The 20,194-nt window shown below is 61.8% G+C and overlaps 3 protein-coding genes across 4 annotated transcripts; 2 read left to right on the top strand and 1 right to left on the bottom strand.

Moving 5' to 3' along the window:
• Window positions 1-1,267: 1,267 nt before the first annotated feature.
• TMEM8B (transmembrane protein 8B) lies at window positions 1,268-10,225 on the bottom strand. 2 transcript variants are annotated; one of them, XM_062633924.1, is made up of 13 exons: window positions 10,081-10,225; window positions 7,074-7,263; window positions 6,304-6,511; window positions 6,015-6,148; window positions 5,621-5,880; window positions 5,041-5,390; window positions 4,623-4,719; window positions 4,300-4,423; window positions 2,708-2,850; window positions 2,378-2,556; window positions 2,143-2,289; window positions 1,953-2,069; window positions 1,268-1,766 (listed from the first exon to the last, which is right to left on the bottom strand). In XM_062633924.1, exons 1-13 carry the CDS (start codon window positions 10,163-10,165, stop codon window positions 1,431-1,433), a joined length of 2,370 nt encoding a protein of 789 aa, XP_062489908.1. In that variant the 5' UTR covers window positions 10,166-10,225; the 3' UTR covers window positions 1,268-1,430. The 2 variants fall into 2 exon arrangements, with proteins under 2 accessions (XP_062489908.1, XP_062489909.1); XM_062633925.1 differs by lacking the exon at window positions 10,081-10,225 and adding an exon at window positions 9,729-9,746 and having other exon boundaries at window positions 7,070-7,263.
• Window positions 10,226-12,201: 1,976 nt separating this feature from the next.
• Window positions 12,202-16,830, top strand: TAF1C (TATA-box binding protein associated factor, RNA polymerase I subunit C). The gene is made up of 14 exons (XM_062633923.1): window positions 12,202-12,354; window positions 12,448-12,541; window positions 12,734-12,840; window positions 12,932-13,027; window positions 13,108-13,178; window positions 13,601-13,848; window positions 13,925-14,035; window positions 14,127-14,250; window positions 14,365-14,436; window positions 14,543-14,678; window positions 14,764-14,892; window positions 14,988-15,162; window positions 15,280-15,417; window positions 15,672-16,830. The coding sequence occupies exons 1-14, from the start codon at window positions 12,223-12,225 to the stop codon at window positions 16,793-16,795; spliced, it is 2,757 nt and encodes a 918-aa protein (XP_062489907.1). The 5' UTR covers window positions 12,202-12,222; the 3' UTR covers window positions 16,796-16,830.
• A 160-nt stretch (window positions 16,831-16,990) lies between these two features.
• On the top strand, window positions 16,991-18,485 carry HINT2 (histidine triad nucleotide binding protein 2). The gene is made up of 5 exons (XM_062633922.1): window positions 16,991-17,081; window positions 17,776-17,922; window positions 18,009-18,113; window positions 18,198-18,270; window positions 18,342-18,485. The coding sequence occupies exons 1-5, from the start codon at window positions 16,995-16,997 to the stop codon at window positions 18,431-18,433; spliced, it is 504 nt and encodes a 167-aa protein (XP_062489906.1). The 5' UTR covers window positions 16,991-16,994; the 3' UTR covers window positions 18,434-18,485.
• The last annotated feature ends 1,709 nt before the right edge of the window (window positions 18,486-20,194 follow it).

The raw sequence follows: 20,194 nt of genomic DNA, 5'->3' as shown, positions 1-20,194 counted from the left end.
CAGATTCAAGTCCCACAGCCTCCCTGCACAGCAAACAGGGCTCCTGCCTGTCCCCCCTAGGCTGCCCAGAGCACCTCCAAACCAGGCTGGCTCCCTATGTCTATCACCCCCCAAAAGGCCCAGAGAGGCAAGTGGCAAAGCCCTGAATCCACTACCCTGGCATGGTCCTTGCCGGCTCGCCCCTCCTGCTCTACACACCCCATCTTTGTCACTCCTGCAGCCCTCCAAGCCTACCCCACTGCAGTCAGCGGCAGCCCAGCTCCCAAGCAGCAGTTTTAATTAGACTGCAATCCCATTACATAGCTGCCTGCCCTCTCACAGTTGCTAATCCTGTTAGGCATCCACTAAGTCTCCCTGCTCCGGGCTCTTCCTTGGGTACAGTGTAAGAAGGGGCAGTGGGGTTTCCCCTCTCCTCCCTGGTCCACCTTCCCTGCACTGAGCTGAAGGAGCAGGATGGAAATGCCCTGTTCTTGAGCCACACACAAAGTCCGGGTGTTTGCTACCACACCACAGCCATCACCTGCCCCAGTGGGTGCTGAGCCATGGGGTGGGATGAAGGACAGGGGCTGAAACAGGATTGTCCCAGCCCATGAGGAGGTACAGTCCATGTAATACCCTTCCCACCGATGCTCAGTGCCCTGCAGGGACAGGGCAGCTGCTCATAGCTGGTGGCAACAATGGGGACACAGAATCACTGCTCCACTCGATGATCCTGGCTGGGTGCACTCAGGTGTGGGGCGCCAAGAGAGGCTGCTCCAGGCAGTGGGTTGTCCCCAAGGGGTTGTGGGCTCCTGAGGATGTGGATCTTGCAGGCATGGTGCTCACAGACCCATGCGTTGCTGTGGCAAGCCGCGCTACCACCACTCCCCAGTGGCAGTCACCCCCAGGGCTATGGGCTCCCCATGCTCCTGCCAACTTGGAGGGGACCCCAGCAGCTCTGGCAGAGCACAGCTGCCATGGGTCAGGCACTGCAGCCATCCTGTGAGAGCACAGTGCCATGGAAAACTCATTCCAGCTCTGCAGCTTGCCTGCAGCGAGCCAAAGCACTGAGCTTCACCCGCCTCTTACTGGCCACCTTGCTCTATGCCAGTGCTGTGTCAGCCCTACAGCAGAGTAGCAGCTCTTGCTACAGACCCCTGAGTGAGAGCCGGAGACCACTGCCATTCCTCACTCTGCAACCAGCCACATCCAAAGAGAGGAGCACAGCCCCAGCTCAACCTCAAGACACCCCAGCTCTGCACTGGACTGAGCCACAACAACTCCTGGAGACAAGTTCAACCAGGCTGTAATTGCAAGAAAAGGATGGCAAGAATGGCTCTGTGCCCTCCCGGAGGAGTCCTGGTGCTCCTGGGAAGGGGTGGCTGGCAAAGAGAGCAGGTGCCAGGCCCCACAGGGCTGCTGTCCGTGCAGGAGTCCAGGTGCCATCACCATCAGCTGGTACAAATGCTGTTGATGGAGGCCACAGCCGGGTCAACCAGCCCCAGCTCCTCCTGTTCATTGACACAGAGCTGGTACCCGCAGCCCTTGCGCCGGGGCAGCGGCCCCAGGCGCCTGCTGGGCTTGGCACGGGGCGGCAGCAAGAAGCCGACGCTGCCGGCGATGAGCAGGTGCCAGATGCTGTGGATGTAGAAGTAGTTCTCCTCCGTCTCCACGAAGGCATAGAGCAGCACGGCGGCCGCCGCGATCAGCGCTCCCGGACACAGGTAGAACACCCAGCGCTTCCACGTCGGTGGGTAGCAGTGTCGGCGCCGGATGGTGCGGGCTGTCTGCAGTGGACAAAGAGAGGGATGGGAAAGGGACAGGCACGGCCACTGTGCCGCATCCCCCAGTGCTCAAGGAGTGGAGTTCATGGAGGGATTGGTGCTGGCAAGGGAGTGGGGCCGGACATCTGGGCAGGATGCTGAGCACAGCCAGGGTGGGGACATAAGAGGACAGGGACCGTGTCTCCTTACCCATGCGACAGCCATGATCCCCAAGGCGAAAAGGCTGGGCCCTAGCAGGTTCCAGAGCCCATGGCGGTCCATCTGCAGAGCCATGGAGAGCAGCATGGCCCCCAGCAGGTACAGCACCTGTGGGGCAGCAGGGCACCCATCAGGATGGGTCCCCTCCAGCCCACCTCGCGCTACCGGTCCCCACACTAGCCTGCTTGACCACGGGCTGGAGCCGGGCCATGGCGATGACGGTGACCCAGACAGACATGAGGGAGCCCAGGAAGTCACAGAACTGCAGCACGTCGTATTCCATGATGCAGAACACCACGATGCCGGGCTGGTCACAAGCATGGTAAAACTGGTGTAGATGGAAAGGGGTGTGAGAGCTGTCCCACACAACCCCAGTCCCTTGCCTGTCCCCACAGCCACCCCCACCACAAGCTCACAGTGGAGAAGAACATGGTGAAGATGTAGACGGCAGCTTCCAAGAGGTAGTGGCTGCGCACAGCGATGGCCACGGGAGGCACAAACATGACATTGCTGAGGCACAGCAACAGCGTGGAGAGGAGCTGGAAGCCATAGGAGAAAGCCTCGGAGTTGTCTGTGCAGCCCCAGCCATTCCAGCCTGTGGCCAGAGAGAGCTGCTTTCAGCCCTGCAGCGCTTGCAGGGGCTGGGGAAGGAGCGAGGAAGCCTCTTCCCAGAGCCTTGTGGAGAGCTGGTGTGGGGGCACTAATGGGGGGCAATGGGCACTATGGGTGCCCGGGGAAGCTCTCACCAGCTTTGCACTCGCAGGCAGCGTACAGGTAGTTGTTGGTGCGCAGCAGCTTGCACTGGCCATAGATGCCACAGTCATTGATGCAGGGGGAGAGGTAGGTGCGCAGGTACACCTCAGCTGTCACGTTGGTGCAGGGCTCAAACCTGCAGTGCAGGAGAAGGGGGTCAGCCCTCACCTTGACACTAAGGGAAATGAGCTGCTTTGGTGAACCTGTGAGGGTGCTGAGGCTCTGGCACAGGGTGCCCAGAGAAGCTGTGGCTGCCCCATCCCTGGCAGTGTTCAAGGCCAGGTTGGACAGGGCTTGGGGCAGCCTGCTGTAGTGGAAGGTGTCCCTGCCTGTGACAGGGGGTGGAACCGGATGAGCTCTAAGGTCCCTTCCAGCCCAAACCATTCTGTGATTCTATCCTGTGTACCAAGCTGGGCAAACAGGAGGAACATGGTCATGCTTAGACTCACTTTTCCTTTATCAACACACTCAGCTGGCTCCTTTTCATTTGTATTTTGCTGTGCAAACAGCATGCCCTGCAATGCCTGCCTGTCACTATGTGACTATGAGAAGGACCAAATGCAACAGGCAACTCAGCATGAACTACATACATAGCAGAAGAGTCAGAGCAGGCACCCCACTGCCCATGCTGCCCATGCACAGGGCTGTGGACAGTTCCAGCACCTCCGCAGCTCCAGCTCGCAGGAGCACAGACATCCCACATCCCAACAACACACACTGACTGCTGCCTGCACGCACATAGGCACCCCAACATGCACAAACATGCACACAGTGCTGTCTGCTCACGTGTGGGATGCATCTGCATGTGTGTCTGTCCATGCATGTGCTCACACAGTCAAATCTGCACACTGTGCACATAGAACATACACGGCCTTGTCTGCTTGCACAAACCTGAGCTCACACACAGAGCTGTCTGCATGTATGCATCCAAACCTTCATGCAATGTTGTCTGCATGCATGCACCAAACGTGCACGCAGCACCATCCACATGCATCAAACATCCTATGCTGTGTGCATGCATTCACTGAACATGCACACAGAACCATCTGCATGGCACAGACCCCACATCACTCTTGTACGTACAGACACAAGTGCACAACAGCCCCCCTTCTCCACAGGGTTCTCAGGCAGACACCCATGCCAGGAGCATGGTGTCATACCCCAGACACAGAAGCGGTCCTTGGAGATGCTGAGCAGAGCAGGGGGGCAGCAGCTGCCCCTCACCCGCACAGCCAAGCCCCATCCTCGCAGTGACAGCCCCATCCCCTCCCATGTATGGGTACAGATGGGCACTGCCGGAGACGGGCAGGCACCAACAGATGCATGGCGTTCACAAGCTGACAGGCGCTTCTTAACCGCAAGACGGAGGAAAGAGCCGCGGGGACCACAGATGGTCAGACAGGCACAAGACAGAGCCATCCGTGCCCACGCAGGCACTCACACACAGCCCCCAACCCAACACGTGAGCGGTGACATGCAGTGCAAGGGGCAGGCACGCCTATGGACCCACAGAGCTCATGGATGAAGATCATGGGTAGGACACCCCCTCTGGGTGTGCAGGGAGGGGACAGGCAGTGTCTCTTACCCATGGTCCGTGGCACAGAGCGAGCGCAGGCTCAGGTACCAGCTGCCTGTCTGGGGGTAGGGAATCCGCAGGCGGCTGAGGCTGGCTGTGGCATTGACAGAGAGCAGGAAGCCTGCCAGGGACTCTGTGGACCAAGAGAGCTCCATGTGTGCAGGGCAGGGGCAGCCCTTCCCCATGGGCAGAGCTGGGACAGGGACAGAGCAACCCAGGGCCAGATGCCCCCATGGTTTCTGCCATCTCCCACCCAGCCTCTTGCCGGACATATGGAGGGCAAGAGACCCCCCCACATCCATGGCAGGATGGACATGCACAGCCCAGCCTACCTGTTTCACAGGTCACTGAAGTGTTAGCACTGGACGTCAGTGGGACTTCATGGTTCAGACACCCAAACACTGTCACGTTCTCACCACACAGGGAGCTCTGAGAGCAGAGGAGGAGATGACCCTAAACCATGGGCTATGGGGGATGTCCTCTGCTCTGACATCACCCACATAATAGCACACAACCTATCAGTGCCCTAACCTAACTGCCATCACCCAAGAACACCCCAAACCCAAGCTATCACTCTGCTCTTGAGCACACTCATCTGTTCCTTGACACCCAAGAGCTCTCAAAGCCATAACCCAAGAGCACCCCAAATCCCATTCCTTTCCCTACTGCAGCCTTGATATCACCCATCTCCCAGCCTGTCCCCGTCTCAAGCTGTCCTGCCCCATCCAGGGCACAGCATGGCCATCTCACCACATTGAGCCGCAGCTCCAGGTTGAGCACCCCACCACTGTCCAGCACCGGCAGGAGGTTGATGACAAAGACAGCAGGGCGGTCAGGCGGCACCGACACGTTGGGTCCAAAGAAGATGTAGAAGTGGACGGAGAAGGTGTCCAGCTCATTGCGCAGTGTGGGACGGATGGGCCAGCACCGCTCACTAGCAGGTGAGGTGATGGGGACCGGGTACTTTGTGCTGTTGGGGCTGGTGGGTGGAGGGCTGTCCCCCAGCGCCATCCCGCCCGCAGAGCCAAAGGAGTGGGGCATGTTCATGGAAGCACTGGAGGGCAGGAAGGGTGGACGGGCCAGGCTGGGTTGGGAACAGTCTGTGGGGCAAAGAGCTGTCAGCCCAGGCACTGCACAGCTCCTCCAGCCCCTCCTTAGTTCTCACCCCCACTTCTTGCCCATCACACACTTTCATGTGGAACCCAGCCCCAACACCTCCCAGGGTCCTCATCCCAGCAGGGTTGTGTATAACCCTGTACCCTGCTGGGGCCAGTCACCAAAGCAGACACAAGATCGTGACCACTACCCACACCTTCCCATGTATCCTCACCTGTGAGCTGCACGGTGACCTGGAAGGAGATGGTGCCTGGCACCCCAGGGTGTTTCTCCACTAGCACATAGTACCAGTGCTGCCAGAAGGGCAGGTCCAGCGCCAACTGACAGGGATCATGCTCCCGGCAGTCCAGTGCTGTGGAGTTGTGCAGAGGGGGAGCCTTGGCCCTCACACGCAGCCAGAGCGGGCAGCCCTCAGCCCCGTGGCACCGCAGCACCTCCACCAGCACTCGTGATGTGTAGCTTGGCACAAACACCCTGCAGGAAAACACTGTCAGGTCCTGCCGTTCAGCATAGACCAGTGGGGCTAGGGAGGCCAGGCAGAGGGATGGAGCACCCTCACCTCCCCAACCTGAGGGTGCCCCCTCCTTGGGAGACCCTCTTGCACTCACTTGTAGAGGCAGGAGCGATTGTGGGGAGCCATGGTCTGCTCAGTGACATAACCTGGGTACAGCACGGCGATGTTCACCAGGCGCTGCACGATAAGCTGTGGCTGGAAGAGGTACTGGCACTCCTCGTACAGTCCCTGCACCAGCAGGACAGTCAGCATGGGGAAGGGGACATGCAGCTCTGTCCCCACTTGGGACATCTGCCCTGGGCACTGCCAGCCCAGAGCAGCCAGACCCCAGCAGAACCCTGCAGCAAGCCCTGTCACCCCATGCTCCCCCCAAAGCCCTTCACCTTGACAGAGATCTTGCCCTCATCTTTGGGCAGATGAGCAGCCAGGAACCAGTCCCCGGGCAGTGGGCTGGTGACATTGAAAACCCCTGTGGTGCGGTTGGGTAGGGTCCAGGTGAGGGTCAGTGCAAAGGAGCCAGGGACGGCTGTGTCCCTGGGGAAGTGCGTGTGCAGTGGGTTAATGACAGAGGGAGCCCCTGAGCGGAAGTACCTGCAGGAGAGAGAGCAGTTAGCAGAGTGCAGGCTGGGCATCACAGCAGGGCGAACATGCCCTTAATGTCGGGGGTCTATCTTTCATGCTATTAGGAAGCTCAAAGACAACATGGGAGGCCATTTGTAAGCTGAGACCATGTAGATAAGGGCCTTAGTGACACGGCTTAGTGGTGGACTTGGCAGTCCTGGGGTAATGATTGAACTTGATCCTCTTGTAGAACCAACTAAGTCTTTTCTAGCCTAGTTGATTCTATGTCTTTGCTGGAGACTGTGAGCTTCCCTGGGTGGGTGTTTAACAAAACTGTTCATCTATGGGGTTCACAAAGGAGTGGAGCCTGCAAGAGTGGAAGATGAATCATGGGGAATGAGCATGCATGTATTTGCGCATGAATGAGTACTCCTCTGCATCTATGCGCATGTGTATACATATACATATGTGTGCACATGCAAGTAAGAAGCAGACAAGAGCTGGGAGGCTCCAGGGGAAAGCCTGGCAGAGGACAGCAGGGGCAGGCAGAGGCAGGCAGGAAGAAAACAGACAGAGCAGGCTGCTTACTCACACGGTGATGCTACGGTCTGGGCATTGATCCCCAAAGGTGCCACCCTGCTCCTTGAAGGTGATGAGGTTCCAGACAGCGATGACTGTGTCCTCAGGGATGTGGAAATGGAAGAGCTCAATGCTGGCAAAGGAGCGGAAAGGGCTAAGCTTGCGTGGCGTGCGGGTGAAGTAGTCAGTCACAAAGAGCCCATCTGTAGAGGAAACCAAAAGGACTCTCAGTAGGGTGGAGAACTAGGGGAAGGGAGGAGCACCATGCCTCCCAAACCAAGCTCTGAACATGTCCCAGAACCAGGAGGCAGGAATGGATGGTGGTGTGCCATTTCAGTGAGTCCTTAGGGCTGATGTCAGCTGTGCCCAGCTGTATCTCCAGCCTTGGCACAGTTTGCATCACGCCTGATTCAGCATTGCCTCAAGCCCAGTTCCCCAAGCTGTGGGCACTCATCTTCTGGAGCCTGAGGAACCTTCGGCCTCACCTGCTCACACTCAGCCTCGGTGCAGCCCACCTCTTTCAACTCATCATCATCTTCAGTGGAGATCTGCTCCCTGCATTTAACCTGTAATAAAGAGCTGTTCCTCATAGCTCCAGCCCTGCCCAACAGGTCAGCTCCCCCAGGGACACAGATTTCCCCTTCTCTGCTGCCAAGGAGGACCAGCACAGAGCCCATCATAAACCACAGAGTCCTACCCTAGAGCTAAGAGAAGAAGGAGCGAGCAGTGCACTTCCTGCAGAGTCTTCCAGCTCTCCCATGGTTTGTGGAGGAGGAATGGTGCACATATGTGTGCACATATGCACACGTGGGTGCTGTCTGCGTGCGCGGCGATGCGGAGGCGTGCACGCCCACAAGCATGGGTGCATGTTGCTGAGCACAGCCCCATGCCTGCAAGACACTTCCTGCAGGCCCACAGAACTCATTGGGACCACCTCCCCTTGCCCAACTGCCTGACAGTTTGATTTCAAGGGTTTTACAGGACCCCAGCATCAGAGGGGCAACGGCTTCCTTGCCACAATAGAGGCAAGGGAGTCCTGGTCTCCAGACAGCAGATGCAACTTCACCCTACCATTGCCACACTTCCCCAATGCCTGGGAGACCCATCCATTATTCCCCAGAGATGTACCAAGGATGAAATGCACCTCCGCGCAAGCTGCCAGCAAGTGGGATGCCAACAGAGGATGGGCTGGGAGAAGGCATGTGCCAAGAAGGAGCTGTCCAGCTGGGAGTGGGATAGCAGACAAGAAGGGCTGGTTTGCACAGCATGAACCTGGCTGGGAGTGCCTGCATGTGCTTGCGTGCACATGTATTTTTGCTGTGTGTGTGCAGCCCCAGCTGGCTGTACACTGACATGCATCTGCTCCCTTGCCTGGAACAAAGGCAGCTCCCCCTCCCCTTCGCTTCCAGAGAACACAAGCCAGGCATGAAATACCTGTTTCAATGCAAGAGCGCCTGATCCCAATTTCCCCACCATGAATCAACACGACACTCCACAGCTCCCCTCCCCACATGCAGACAGTGACCTGGCAAGGGACCCAAGGGAACATGGGGTGTTGAACCCCATAGGGGGAACCACTTGGAGCTTCCCAGTCCCTGGGCAGTTTCCTCCATGCCCACTTGCACAGGGCAAACAGTGAGGAGGCAGCTGCAGGTCAATCTGAAATCCAGCAGCCTCATGACCAGAGCACGGGACGGTTGCTGGAGGATGGAGAGGAATTTCCTAGCTATGGAAGGGGGAAGAAGGAAGAAAGCAAGCACCCTTCTGGCAGGGTGGAAGCCGCGGGACCACAATCGCAGGTCGCGACAGGCAATCAGCTCCGGTGACAGCTCTGGGTCAGGCGGTCAGCACCGCGGACAGCTCCGGGCGCGATCGGTCAGCACCGCGGACAGCTCCGTGTCGGGGCGGTTAGCGCCGAGGGCAGCTCAGGGTCCGGGGGTAAGCACCGCGGGCCGCTCTGGGTGCAGGGCGTTCAGCACCGCGGACAGCTCCAGATCGGGTGCTCAGCACCGCGGACAGCTCCCTCGGGGGCCCCACCGCGGCCCCCGACATGCGGCACCGGCAGTCCCCCCACAGCTGTGTCCCCCCCCTCCCGGGGACCCCCCTACAATCCCCTGGGTACCCCTCCACATGCCCTTCACCAAGCCAGCTCCCCGTGCCCCACAGCACCCTCACCTTTGCACAGTTCCACCAGTGCAATCCCCCTCAAACTTGCTACGCACACAACCCCCTCTCTGTCCATCCCCTCTGCCCCATCGCAAGCACATAGTTCTCTGCCTTCCACCTGCAGTCCCCCGGGCCCACGTCCCACGCACATGAACCATCCCCTGGCTGTTCCGCAGCATGTGTACTGACTGCGTCCTGCTGGCACGCACACCTCTGTGACCCACCGCACACTTATCTCCATGCCCCACTGCTCGGGCATCCCAAGCCCTACAACATGCTTGTCGTCGTGCCCCACACCATGCACATCCTCACTCCCCCATTGCATTGGCGTCTGGTACCCTCTGCACACGCATCCTCATGCCCCGTTACGCAAACACCCCACGGCACACGCACTTCTGTGTCCCATCGCACCCACGTTGTGCCCTCTTGCTCCACGTCCCTCACCCATGTACCCCCACCTCCTGCCCCATCTCACACATGCTCCACACACAACCAGGCTCACCAATGTGCCCTGTTGCTTATGTGCCCCAATCCCCACTCCGTGCGCACCCCATCCATCCCTCCTTGCACCGAGCTTCCATGTCCCACTGCACGCACATCCCACACTCCCTAGAGCCAGCTGCACCCCACTCCCTGCCCCCAGCCCCACTGCGTGCACCCTCCACATCCCATCCGTCCCGTATCCCATCATTCCCATCACAAGCTCGCTCCCCCTGCCCCACCACCCGAACACCAAGCGCCCCACCCGCGCGCATCTCCATCCGCCCCATACCTCCCTCCCCAACCCCCCGGTGCCCCGGGGCCGCCGTTGCCCCCCCCCCCCCCCCAGCCCCCTGCCCGGCCGCGGGTCTCACCGGCGGGGCCCGGCGGCAGGAGGAGCGGCAGGAGGAGGAGGAGCAGCGCGGGCTGGAGCCGCTGCCCGCCGCCGGACCGGACCATGCCGCCGCCACGGCTGCCGCGGGGCGCGCGCCCACAGCAGCCCCGCCGCGCATCGGCGGCCATGACGTCACCCGCCCCGCCCCCTCCCGCCACCATTGGCCCCCACGAGCGTCACTCGACAGAGGCAGCCCCCCCCCCCCCCCCACCCGGGAGATACCACCCACATCCTCACCCCCCCCATCATGTCGCTGGTCGGGGCAGTGGGGAGAGGGACAATGAGCGGGGACATGGGCATGGGGCTGGGGGGGACAATGAATGGGGACAGGGACATGGGGCTGGGGACAGTGATAGGGAGCTGAAGACAGAAACAATGAAGGAAGAGACGGATGTGAGGCTGAGGTCAGGGACAATGAATGGGGACAGGAATACGGAGCTGGGGAGACGGACATGGGGGTAGGAGGAGGATAATGTATGGGGGCACGGATATGGGGCTGGGAGGGAGACAATGAAAGGGACCAGGGACATGGGGCTGGAGACAGAGATATGGGGCTGAGGACAGGGACAATGAATGGGGACAGGGATACGGGGCCGGGAAGAAGGACTTAGGGCTAGGAGGGGGATAATGAATGGCGGCAGGGATATGGAGCTGGGGACAGGGACAATGAGTAGGAGCAGCAATAAGAGCCTGGGGACAGAAACAAGAAGAAGGAACAGGGATATGGGGCTGGGGACAGGAACAATGAGTGGGGACAGGGACATGGGGTTGGGGAGAAGGACATGGGGCTAGGAAGAGGGACAATGAATGGGAACAGGGATATGAGGCTGGGGACAGTGATAGAGAGCTGAAGACAGAAACAATGAAGGAAGAGAGGGGTGTGAGGCTGAGGTCAGGGACAATGAATGGGAACAGGGTTAGGGGGTTGGGGGCCGGCACAAGGAGTGGGAAGAGGGATATGGGGCTGGGGAGAAGGAAACAGGCTGGGGACAGGGATAAGGGACTGAAGGGAGAGGGACAAGGGAGCTGGGATATGCACTGGTGCTGAGGACAGGGATAAGAGCTGGCGAACAGGGCAAAACCTGAGGTCCAGGACACAGGGCCTGGGGACACGGGACATGGAGCCGGGTTGCAGGTGGGCATAGGACCGCAGGACACAGCTGAAAGGGGCTGTGGGGCTGGGACACGGGGGTCAAGTGGGCTAAAATGCTGGTGGCAAACAGGGCAATTTGTGCAGAGGGGATGGGAGGCAGCAAAGGCTTCCTATGGGGCTGAGGGGGCTACCTGTGAGGCTGTGATGTGGGTCGGGTGGCTTTCTAGCGGTGGGTACAACCTTACTAGAATAAATTATACCACTGACCTTACAGAGGTGTCCGTGAGAGGGGCTCTGCATGCGGGGATGGGAGAATCCTGACCTGAACCGGCCTCATCGCGCTTCCCAAATTCCCCTGACATCAGCCTCATCCTCCCCTGACAACACCGTCCCCCTTAACCAAGGCGAGTGACCCACGGTGTGCACAGCCCCACTTCGGGTCACTCCCATCCCGCTCCCCTCCTCACCGCGGAGCGGAGCTGTAGAGGACCGGCCAACCCCAGGGGTCTATCCAACAGCCCCGTGCCCCCCCCGGGCACTGCTGGGGTCCCACGGGTCAGGAGCACCCGTGGGAAGGGGACCGGCAGCCGCTGCCCCCCGAAAAGCCGCAGGATCCCACCGGCACACTCCCGTGAGCGGCACGGGCGGCTGTGTGTGCCCGCGGGGGCGCCGAGGCACCCCGCACCGATGGCTCCGCAGTGCCGGTGCCGGTCCCTCTCTTCCCCCTTCCCGGTCCCGGTCCCGATTCCGGTCCCACCGGTGCGGCGCGTTTTCTTCCTCCGGCCGCCAGGGTGCGGTAGCGCTCCGAGTGGCGCTGCCGCCGGCGCCGCTCTGCCCCCTTTCTCTTCCCTGGTGCTGATTGGTGATAGCCGACGGCAGTGAGCCGCCGTCGTGACGTCACTTCCGCCAGTGGCACTGGTACCGTGTGGGCGGGCGGCGGCCGGAGCTCCCGGAGCCGGGATCCGCCGGCTCAGGCCCCGCTCCCGTCTCTCTCAGACCCCACCGGTACCAGCGCTGCCCCCCGGGGACATGGAGTTCCCGGCCGCTCTCTTCCCCTCCCACTTCGGAGCCGGCCCGCCCCGGCAGGAGGGGGGCCTCGCTCCGGCCGCCGGCTGGGGCGAACGTGGGCAGGTGCTGGAGGCCGGTCCAGGCCGCCGCCAGGTGAGACCGCGGCGCAGCCCGCCCTGCCCGGGCCCCGGGGGGGGTTGCGTCGCGCCGGGGACGCCCTCACCCCCCCGCCGCCTCTCCCTGCAGGCCGAGCCGGTGTTCGTGCCCCGCCGCGGTGGGGCGGGCGAGAGCTGGGACCCCGCCGACGCCGCCGTCGTACCCTGCCTGCCGCCTAACGCGAGTGAGAGCCGTGGGAGGGGTGCGCTGCCCGGGGTGGTGGGGGGCACATCCCGTTACACCTCCACACGCGCTGCTCGGGATGCCACCCGGGCACCGAGGGCTTTAGCAGCTCCCCTCGGGGATGTTTTGCACAGGAGGGAGTGCGAACGGGTGAGCAGTCATGCCAGTACTGGCCCCTTCCCTCTCCCCACAGGCTGCTGGGTCCCCTCAGTCACCCCTCGGGACATCCTCTACCGCGGCATGCTGCACAGGAAGCTCCAGGAAGGCAAGTCTGGAGGCACACTGGACTTCGCCAAGCAGGTAGGGCCTGGGGCACCATGTCCTGCGAGGATCTGGGGGGACGGCGTGGGATCCCTGCGCATCCTAACCCCTCCCTGGCCTTCCGTCACAGCTGAGCCATTTCTTTGTGGATCATCCAGAAGATGCATTTGGCTCCCTGGGGCAACTGCTGCACAAGAACTTCCACTTGGGCGACTCGGGCCTGAGGGTCAGTGTCAATCCAGGGGCAAAACCTGCTTCCAGACATATTCCTCGTGCAGCTGCCAGCCCAAACCTCTGTCCCCGCAGAGACCGGCTCGGGAAAGCACCATCCGGATGACAGCCTTGATGGAGGAAATTGAGCGTTTAGAAGGCAGGCGGTAAGCATCAGAATCACAGAATGGTTTAGGTTGGAAAGGACCTTAGGATCATCACTTCCAAGGTCCCTGCCATGGGCAGGGACACCTCATACTAGAGCAGGTTGCTCCAAGCCCTGTCCAACCTGGCCTTGAACACTGCCAGGGATGGGGCAGCCACAGCTTCTCTGGGCAACCTGTGCCAGTGTCTTACCACCGTCACAGTGAAGAATTTCTTCCTTATATCCAACCTGAACTTCCCCTCTTTCAGTTTGAACCCATCAGCCCTTGTCCTATCACTACAGTCCCTACTGAATAGTCCATCCCCAGCATCCCTGTAGCTCCCCTTCAGATACTGGAAGGCTGCTATGAGTTCTATATCCCATGCCCTGGCAAGGTCTGAGGGTGTCCTGCTCTCTCCCCCACTGACACTGTTTCCCCCACAGCGGCTGCCCCCAGAAGCACCTTGTCTCCCGCCTGCGCTGGTTCTCCCACCTCTGCCGGGACTGGCTGTTCGAGATGCCACTGGTGATGCTGGCAGACTGCGTGCATGAGGAGCTGCTGCTGCAGTGGGCCAGCCTGCTCTTCGATGACAGCCCTACAGGGGGGGCGCTGGCCTGGCTGCCCCCCAAAGACACTGGGGCACGCGTGGGCTGCCTGGTGTACCCCAGAGGGCCGGCCATGAACCACCTCTGTATCCTTTCACATGAGGTGTCCCTGGGGTGGCAAGGGGGAGGGTTGTGTTGCGCTGCCCTTAGCTGGCACCCCAGATTTCCAGGACATGGTGCTGGAGAAGCTACCCCATGCCCAGGGCTCCCCAGCACGGTTTGAGCTCAACGGGCACATACGGCAAATAGCTGCTGCACGGGTGGATGGGGAAGGTGAGCCAGACGTATGATCCAAACCTCGGGCAGGGGGTAGAGGGGTGGCAGGGAGCCCCCAGGATGCTGTCATCTCACTGTCCCATTCCAGATTTCGTTGGTGTTCGCTCAGACTATCACTGTGGTGTTTGGAGGGTGTCAGGCAGGATGGGAGCAGCTCCCACCCCACTGCAGGTGATCCGCACCAGCATGCCTGCCTCCTGTCTCACTGTCAGGTAGGCAATGAGGGAAAGGAGCTCTGCAAGGAGGGGCTCTGCCACCTCTGCAGCCCTCCCTGCCACAGGAGATACTCTCATCCCTGTGGTGATGCCATCCACACCATCCTGCAGCCCTCACCTTCCTGGGGAGCTGGCTGTCTGCACCCAGAGCGGAGCTGTCTACCTCTGGAGCGTCGAGACAGGGTGAGTGGGAGCGTTAAGGCCTGGGAAGGGGGCTCAAGCAGACCCCTGGTCTCGAGAGAGGGACCCAAGAAAGAGGGGCTCTGCCATCACTATCTTCTCCGAACAGGCTACAGCAGCTCCGACGTGACCCGCAGACCATGTTTTTCCGGGACCACTCACCCTGGCGCTGGAGCGACTTCACTGCCCACCCACGTGTGCTGAGCTGTGCTGACCGCACTGGCCTGCAGTGCCTGGACACTCGGGTGAGCACAGGGCATAGAGCTGGTGATGGAAGGGGTGAGGGCTCCCCAGCCTGGGGTGCTGACAGACCCTACTCTGCTGCCGCAGGTCCCTGAGAGGTGCCAGTTCGACTTGTTCAAGGTGGGTGAGGAAGCCAGCTGCCAGCGGGGCGAGCGTGTGGTGCTGCCTATGTACCTGGGCAAGGCTCATCCTTCCCAGCACCTTGTCACCACCCAGGTGAGTCCCATCACACCTCGGGGGGACACCCCAGGCAGGGGGGACTGCCACAACATATCAGTGTGTGCCCCCCTAAGTCATGCCTCCCATCCTAGTTCTCTGTGTACGTGCTGGACGAGCGGTTGCCACTGGTGCCTGTGCTCAAGTGGGTACACATGATGAAGGACCCCCCTCTCTTTGCCCACCTGATACCAGGGGGCTCTGAGAGGAACCATAAGGTGCTGCTTGGCACATCCTGCACCCAGGAGCTGTTACTGCTGCAATACCGGGGTGAGTGAGAGATGGGCCTTGGTGGTTGCTGTGGGTGCTTATGTGCCCACGTCCCAGCATCTTCACTGCTGGGACAAGCTGTCACCCCTGGCCATTTTTTTGTGTGTTGTTCTGCAGGGGACAGCCAGTCAGTCTGCCAGCTAGCAGGACCTCCACAGAAGCTGCACAGCATCGCTGGCTGCCTGCAGCACCTACCTGCACAGCTCCCGCACAGACACTGGCTGCTCCAGCACCGCCTGAACACCCCAGCTGCTGGTGAGGGCCCTGTGCCGACCTGGGGTGTGGGTCTTGGTGGGGAGGGATGTGGGCTAGAGGGGGGTAAAGTGTAGCCCTGGGAAGGTAGTGGTTGAAAAAGCAAAAGCAAAGCCCTGAACTACCCTGTGCAAGAGATTCATGACTGAGAAAAGGACATGGGGGGACAGGAGCCAGCAGTGAGTGTGCCCATGTGGGCTGGAGGCAGCCCACGCTGCTGGCCAGGCCCCAGGGCAACGTGTCCCCTGTCGCCACAGGTCTGGCTGCCACAGTGGATAAGGATGGACCACAGGAATCCCTGCTGGTTTTCCAGCTCTCTGAGGCCGGGGATGTCTTCTGCCAGAGGCTGACTCACAAGGCAGCGCATCCCCCTGCACCAGCTGCGGTAGATGAGGCCACAACAGCCCCTGGCTCTTCCCCTGTCTTCACGTCTTCAGTCAGCAGGCCGCCAGGCTTGGGCAGTGAGGAGGAAGAGCAAACTTTGTCCAATCCAGAAGTGATCAATGAGGAGGAAGAGCAGGTGTTAAACACTCCAACAGCCCAGGATGATGCTGATCTGCCACAGCCACCCTGTGCCAGCCCAGAGCCCTCCCCAGTGGTGCCCAGCCCAGACACTGACCTGCTGTACCGCCCCTGGCTGAAGGCCCTGTTCAAGGGCTGCAAGAAGCACCTCCGGCGCGCCTCGCCTTCTACCATCAGCCAGAATCGCCTGTTCTTCCGCAAAGAGCTGGAGGCACCGGCAGCGCCCAACGCCCTGCAGGAACAGGCACGCCAGCAGCTGCGCCAAGCTATGCGGGAGGGGGGCCGCATCCAGCGCTGGGACTTCACGGACCTCCAGACCCGCACCCCACCGCAGCCTCTGGAGGTGGAGGGAGATCCCGACCCCCTGAGCACCCGTCTAACGGCAGCCTGGTCCGGGGATTGGGGCCAGTGGTGGGAGGAGAGGACGAGCTTCCAGCTGCTGCAGGCGCAGAGGGCGCTGCGGGAGCGGCGGCGGCGGCAGAAGCAAGCCCGGGGCCGGCGCAGCCTCTCGGCCAGCTTCACCTCGTCCCTTACGTACCAGTCCGAGCTGAGCGACTCCGGCCCCCTGCCACCCACCCCCGGGCTGTCCCAGGAGCGCAGCCTGCCGCCGCTGCCACCCTCCAGCCCCCCGGCACCGCCGGAGGACGGGCTGCTCTCCTCGCAGAGCCTGCGCTCCCGCGGCATCCCCAAGGAGCGGCGCAGGACGTTGCGAGTCTACCTCGGGATGTGGGACGAGCCGCCCGCCGACGCCGCCGAGCCCCCCGGGAGCCAGGCCAGCCAAACCTGCATCCCGTCCTCACAGAGCCAGCTCTCCTCCGCTTCCCAGACCCGCCGCAAGCGGCCGCGCATGGGCTTCTGAGCCGCAATAAACACGGGCAGCACCGCTTCGCCTTCCCGCGTCCTTGATCTCGGGGTGGGGGGGGTGCGTCCCGTGTGCCGGGTGCGATCGTGGTTTGGGTACCGGCAGAGCGGCCGGGGGTGCCCCACGTGTGTGCGGGCCCTTTAAGGCGCTGGGAAGGGGGCGGGATTAGGGGTGTGAGTGACGGGAGCGGGAGGCAATGGGGCGGTGGAGCGGGGCCTGCTCCGCGGCCATGGCGGCGCTGCTGGCGCGGGGGCTGGTGCGGGGAGCGCTGCGTGCAGGGGAGGTGCGCGGGGGAACCGGAGCGGAGGGGGTTGGGGGGGGACGGACACCGGAGGAGGGAGGGCAGGGAGCGGGGTATGGCCGGGCCCGAACGTGCGCTCCGCGGCGGGGGGGTTCCGCACGGCTCCCTTGCGGGCCTCCTTCCCGCACACACACACACACACACACACACCAGACCCCATGGGTGTCAGCTCCGTGTGCGCTCCCCTGTCACTCCCACGGGTGTCACCTATGCGTGCACCCCCTGTGACCCCCATGCGCACTCCTGATCACCCCACCATGCACCTCCCATCACCCCCGTACCCACCCCTCGTCACCTTTGCACGCGTGTTCCCCGCCCGTTCGGTCCGTCCCCGTCCCCCCCCCCCCCAACTTCGTTCCCCTCCCAGCAGCGGATCCGGTACCTGGTGACCCCCCACACCCCTTCCGTCCCTAACGGATGCCCCCCCCCCCCCCGCCCAGCACGCGGGTCCAGTCCTCCCGTGTGCATCCCGTGGCATCCCCTGGTTGTGCCCGTCCGGTCCGTTACCCCGTCCCACCCGTCCGTCCCACCCCCGGCTGTAGGCCAGGTCCCCCCGTGGGCATCCTGTGACCCCCCCCCCCCCCCCGGTTCTGTCCGTCCGTCCCCTCCCGTATCCCCGTGCCCCGGCCGAGGCTCCGGTTTCCTCCTAACCCCTCCGGTGTACCCCCCGGTGCAGCGCTGCACGTCCGGCGGTCGGGGCGGGGAGGTGGACAAGGCGCATCGGGCGGCGGCAGCCGGCGAGGATGCGGGGGGACAGCCCACCATCTTCAGCAAGATCATCGCCCGTAGCGTGCCCGCCACCATCCTCTATGAGGACGACAAGGTAGCGGGGACCCCCGGCAGTGTCCCCATGGAGGAAGGGTGCAGCACCCATGGGAACGGGGCTCACTCTGCTTCCCCCCCCAACAGTGTTTGGTCTTCCGCGATGTGGCCCCCCAAGCCCCTGTCCACTTCCTGGTGATCCCCAAGTGCCCCATCCCCCGGATCAGCTGTGTGGGTCCCCAGGACACTGAGGTGAGGCCGGGGGGGTTCCCTGTGAACGCTGGGGGGGGGTCAACACTCAGTGCTGCCCCTTATGCTGCCCCCTCCCCACCACAGCTCCTGGGGCACTTGCTGGTGGTGGCTGCTCGCACGGCACAGGCGGAGAGGCTGGCTGATGGGTACCGCCTCGGTGAGTTGGGGGTCCCAGGGGGCTGGGGGTGTCCGAGGGGGTGTCCTGAGCCTCTGTCCTTTTCTCCACAGTGATCAATGATGGGAAGCATGGTGCTCAGTCTGTCTACCATCTGCACATCCATGTGCTTGGGGGGCGGCAGCTGGGGTGGCCCCCTGGTTGACCCCCCCCACACTATCTGATGCTCCCCAGTAAAGCATCTCCTTGGTGGTGGCTTCATTGGCTCTGTGTCAGGGTGGCTCTCAAGCGTCACAGTAACAGGGACATGGGTGGAACTGGGTGCCTTGCTTATTGGAGGAGGTGTCTGAGCTCCCCACATCCCAACCTGCCAACACTGGAGATGCTCTGGGACCCCCCAGTTGGAGAAGGAGGTTTTTGGGGGGTGCCCACATCCCACAGACTAAAGGCCCATCGGGAGGTCAGGGTTCCCAAGCTGGGGAACGTCCCAGCAGCGCCCCATGCCCTGAGCTGCCCACCCAGCCCCACTGCCACAGCAGAGCCCCAGCACTCCTGCGTGCCCCTCACCCTGCCTTTGGGTGACCCGTTTGTGCACCATAATGTAAAACTCACTGCACACCTTACCCCGGACCCCCTGCGCTTGCAGCACTGTGCAAAGCACATGGCACTGCTCACCCCAGACACCCTGTGCTATTGCACTGTGAACAGCAGAGCTCTGTGCATGCACTACTGCGCACAAAACAGTGTTGCACGCCCCAGAGCCCTGTGCCTGCATTGTGCTGTACACCCCAGACCCATTGTGCATGCACCCCTGTGCAAGTGCTGCACACCAGCCCCTCATGCATGCACCACAATGCAAGTGTTGCATACCCCAGACCCCTGTGCAAAAGCGTTGCACTCAAGACCCCTTGTGCCTGCATTGTGCTGTACACCCCAGACCCCTTGTGCATGTACCCGTGTGCACGTGCTGCACACTCCAGACTCCTGTGCATGCACAACTACGAAAAACAGTGTTCTACATCCCAACCCCCTGGGCCTACTTTGCACTCTCAGGACCCCTTGTGCCTCCATTGTGGTGCACATTCCCAACCATTGTGCGCACACCAATGTGCAAATCAGTGCTGCACACCCCACACCCCTTGTGCTTGCATTGTGCTGTACACACCAGGCCTTTGTGCATGCACCCCTGTGCAAGTGCTGCACACCAGCCCCTCGTGCATGCACCACAGTGCGAGTGTTGCATCCCCAAGACCCCTGTGCAAAAGCATTGCACACTCAAGGCCCTTTGTGCCTGCACTGCCCTGCACATCCCCATTCCTTGTGCACTCACCACTGTACAAAACACATGACATCGCACCCCATGCCGCGGGCAGCACTGCACACATGCATGCCTCTGTTCACACACACGCCCCACACACATATGTCCCTGTGTCCCCACTGCCCTGTGTCCCCACACATGCTCCGAGCCCGGTGCCTCCCGTGCACCGTGCTCTGGGGCTATATTTAGTGTTGGTGCCGGTGCTGTGGCGGCGCACGTCGCACCTGGCACCGGTGCCAACCGCGCAGGGACCGCAGCACCGCGGCGTGAATGGCAGCTCTGTTCTGCACGGCGCCGGCGGTGGGGCCCCTGGAGAACCGTGGTGCTTCCACACACGCCCAGTATAGCACGGGAATGTTTTCAGGGTGCAAATGAGCCTTGAAGATGTTGGATGATGATGGCGATGATGCGGGCGGCCGGGACCTGGCCGAGCTGCAGGGCAGGATGGAGATGGTTATGGACATGGGATAGCCCTGCCTTGGGGCTGCAGAGACCAGGGGGTGGGGGTCCCTGGGACTGGGAACCCCCAAAAGAAGATGGGTGCCTCTGGGGAGGTGGGGACCCCAAAGAGGGGATGAGGTTCACTAAGCAGGTGGGGACCCCAAAGAGGGGATGAGTGCCCCTGCCGAGGTGGGGACCACATAGAAA

Source organism: Pezoporus occidentalis, unplaced genomic scaffold (genome assembly GCF_034315485.1).
Source record: "Pezoporus occidentalis ecotype Australia unplaced genomic scaffold, CSIRO_AGI_Poc_V1 ctg408, whole genome shotgun sequence".
Taxonomy (NCBI): Eukaryota; Metazoa; Chordata; class Aves; order Psittaciformes; family Psittacidae; genus Pezoporus; species Pezoporus occidentalis.
This window is presented reverse-complemented; position numbering and strand designations above follow the sequence as displayed.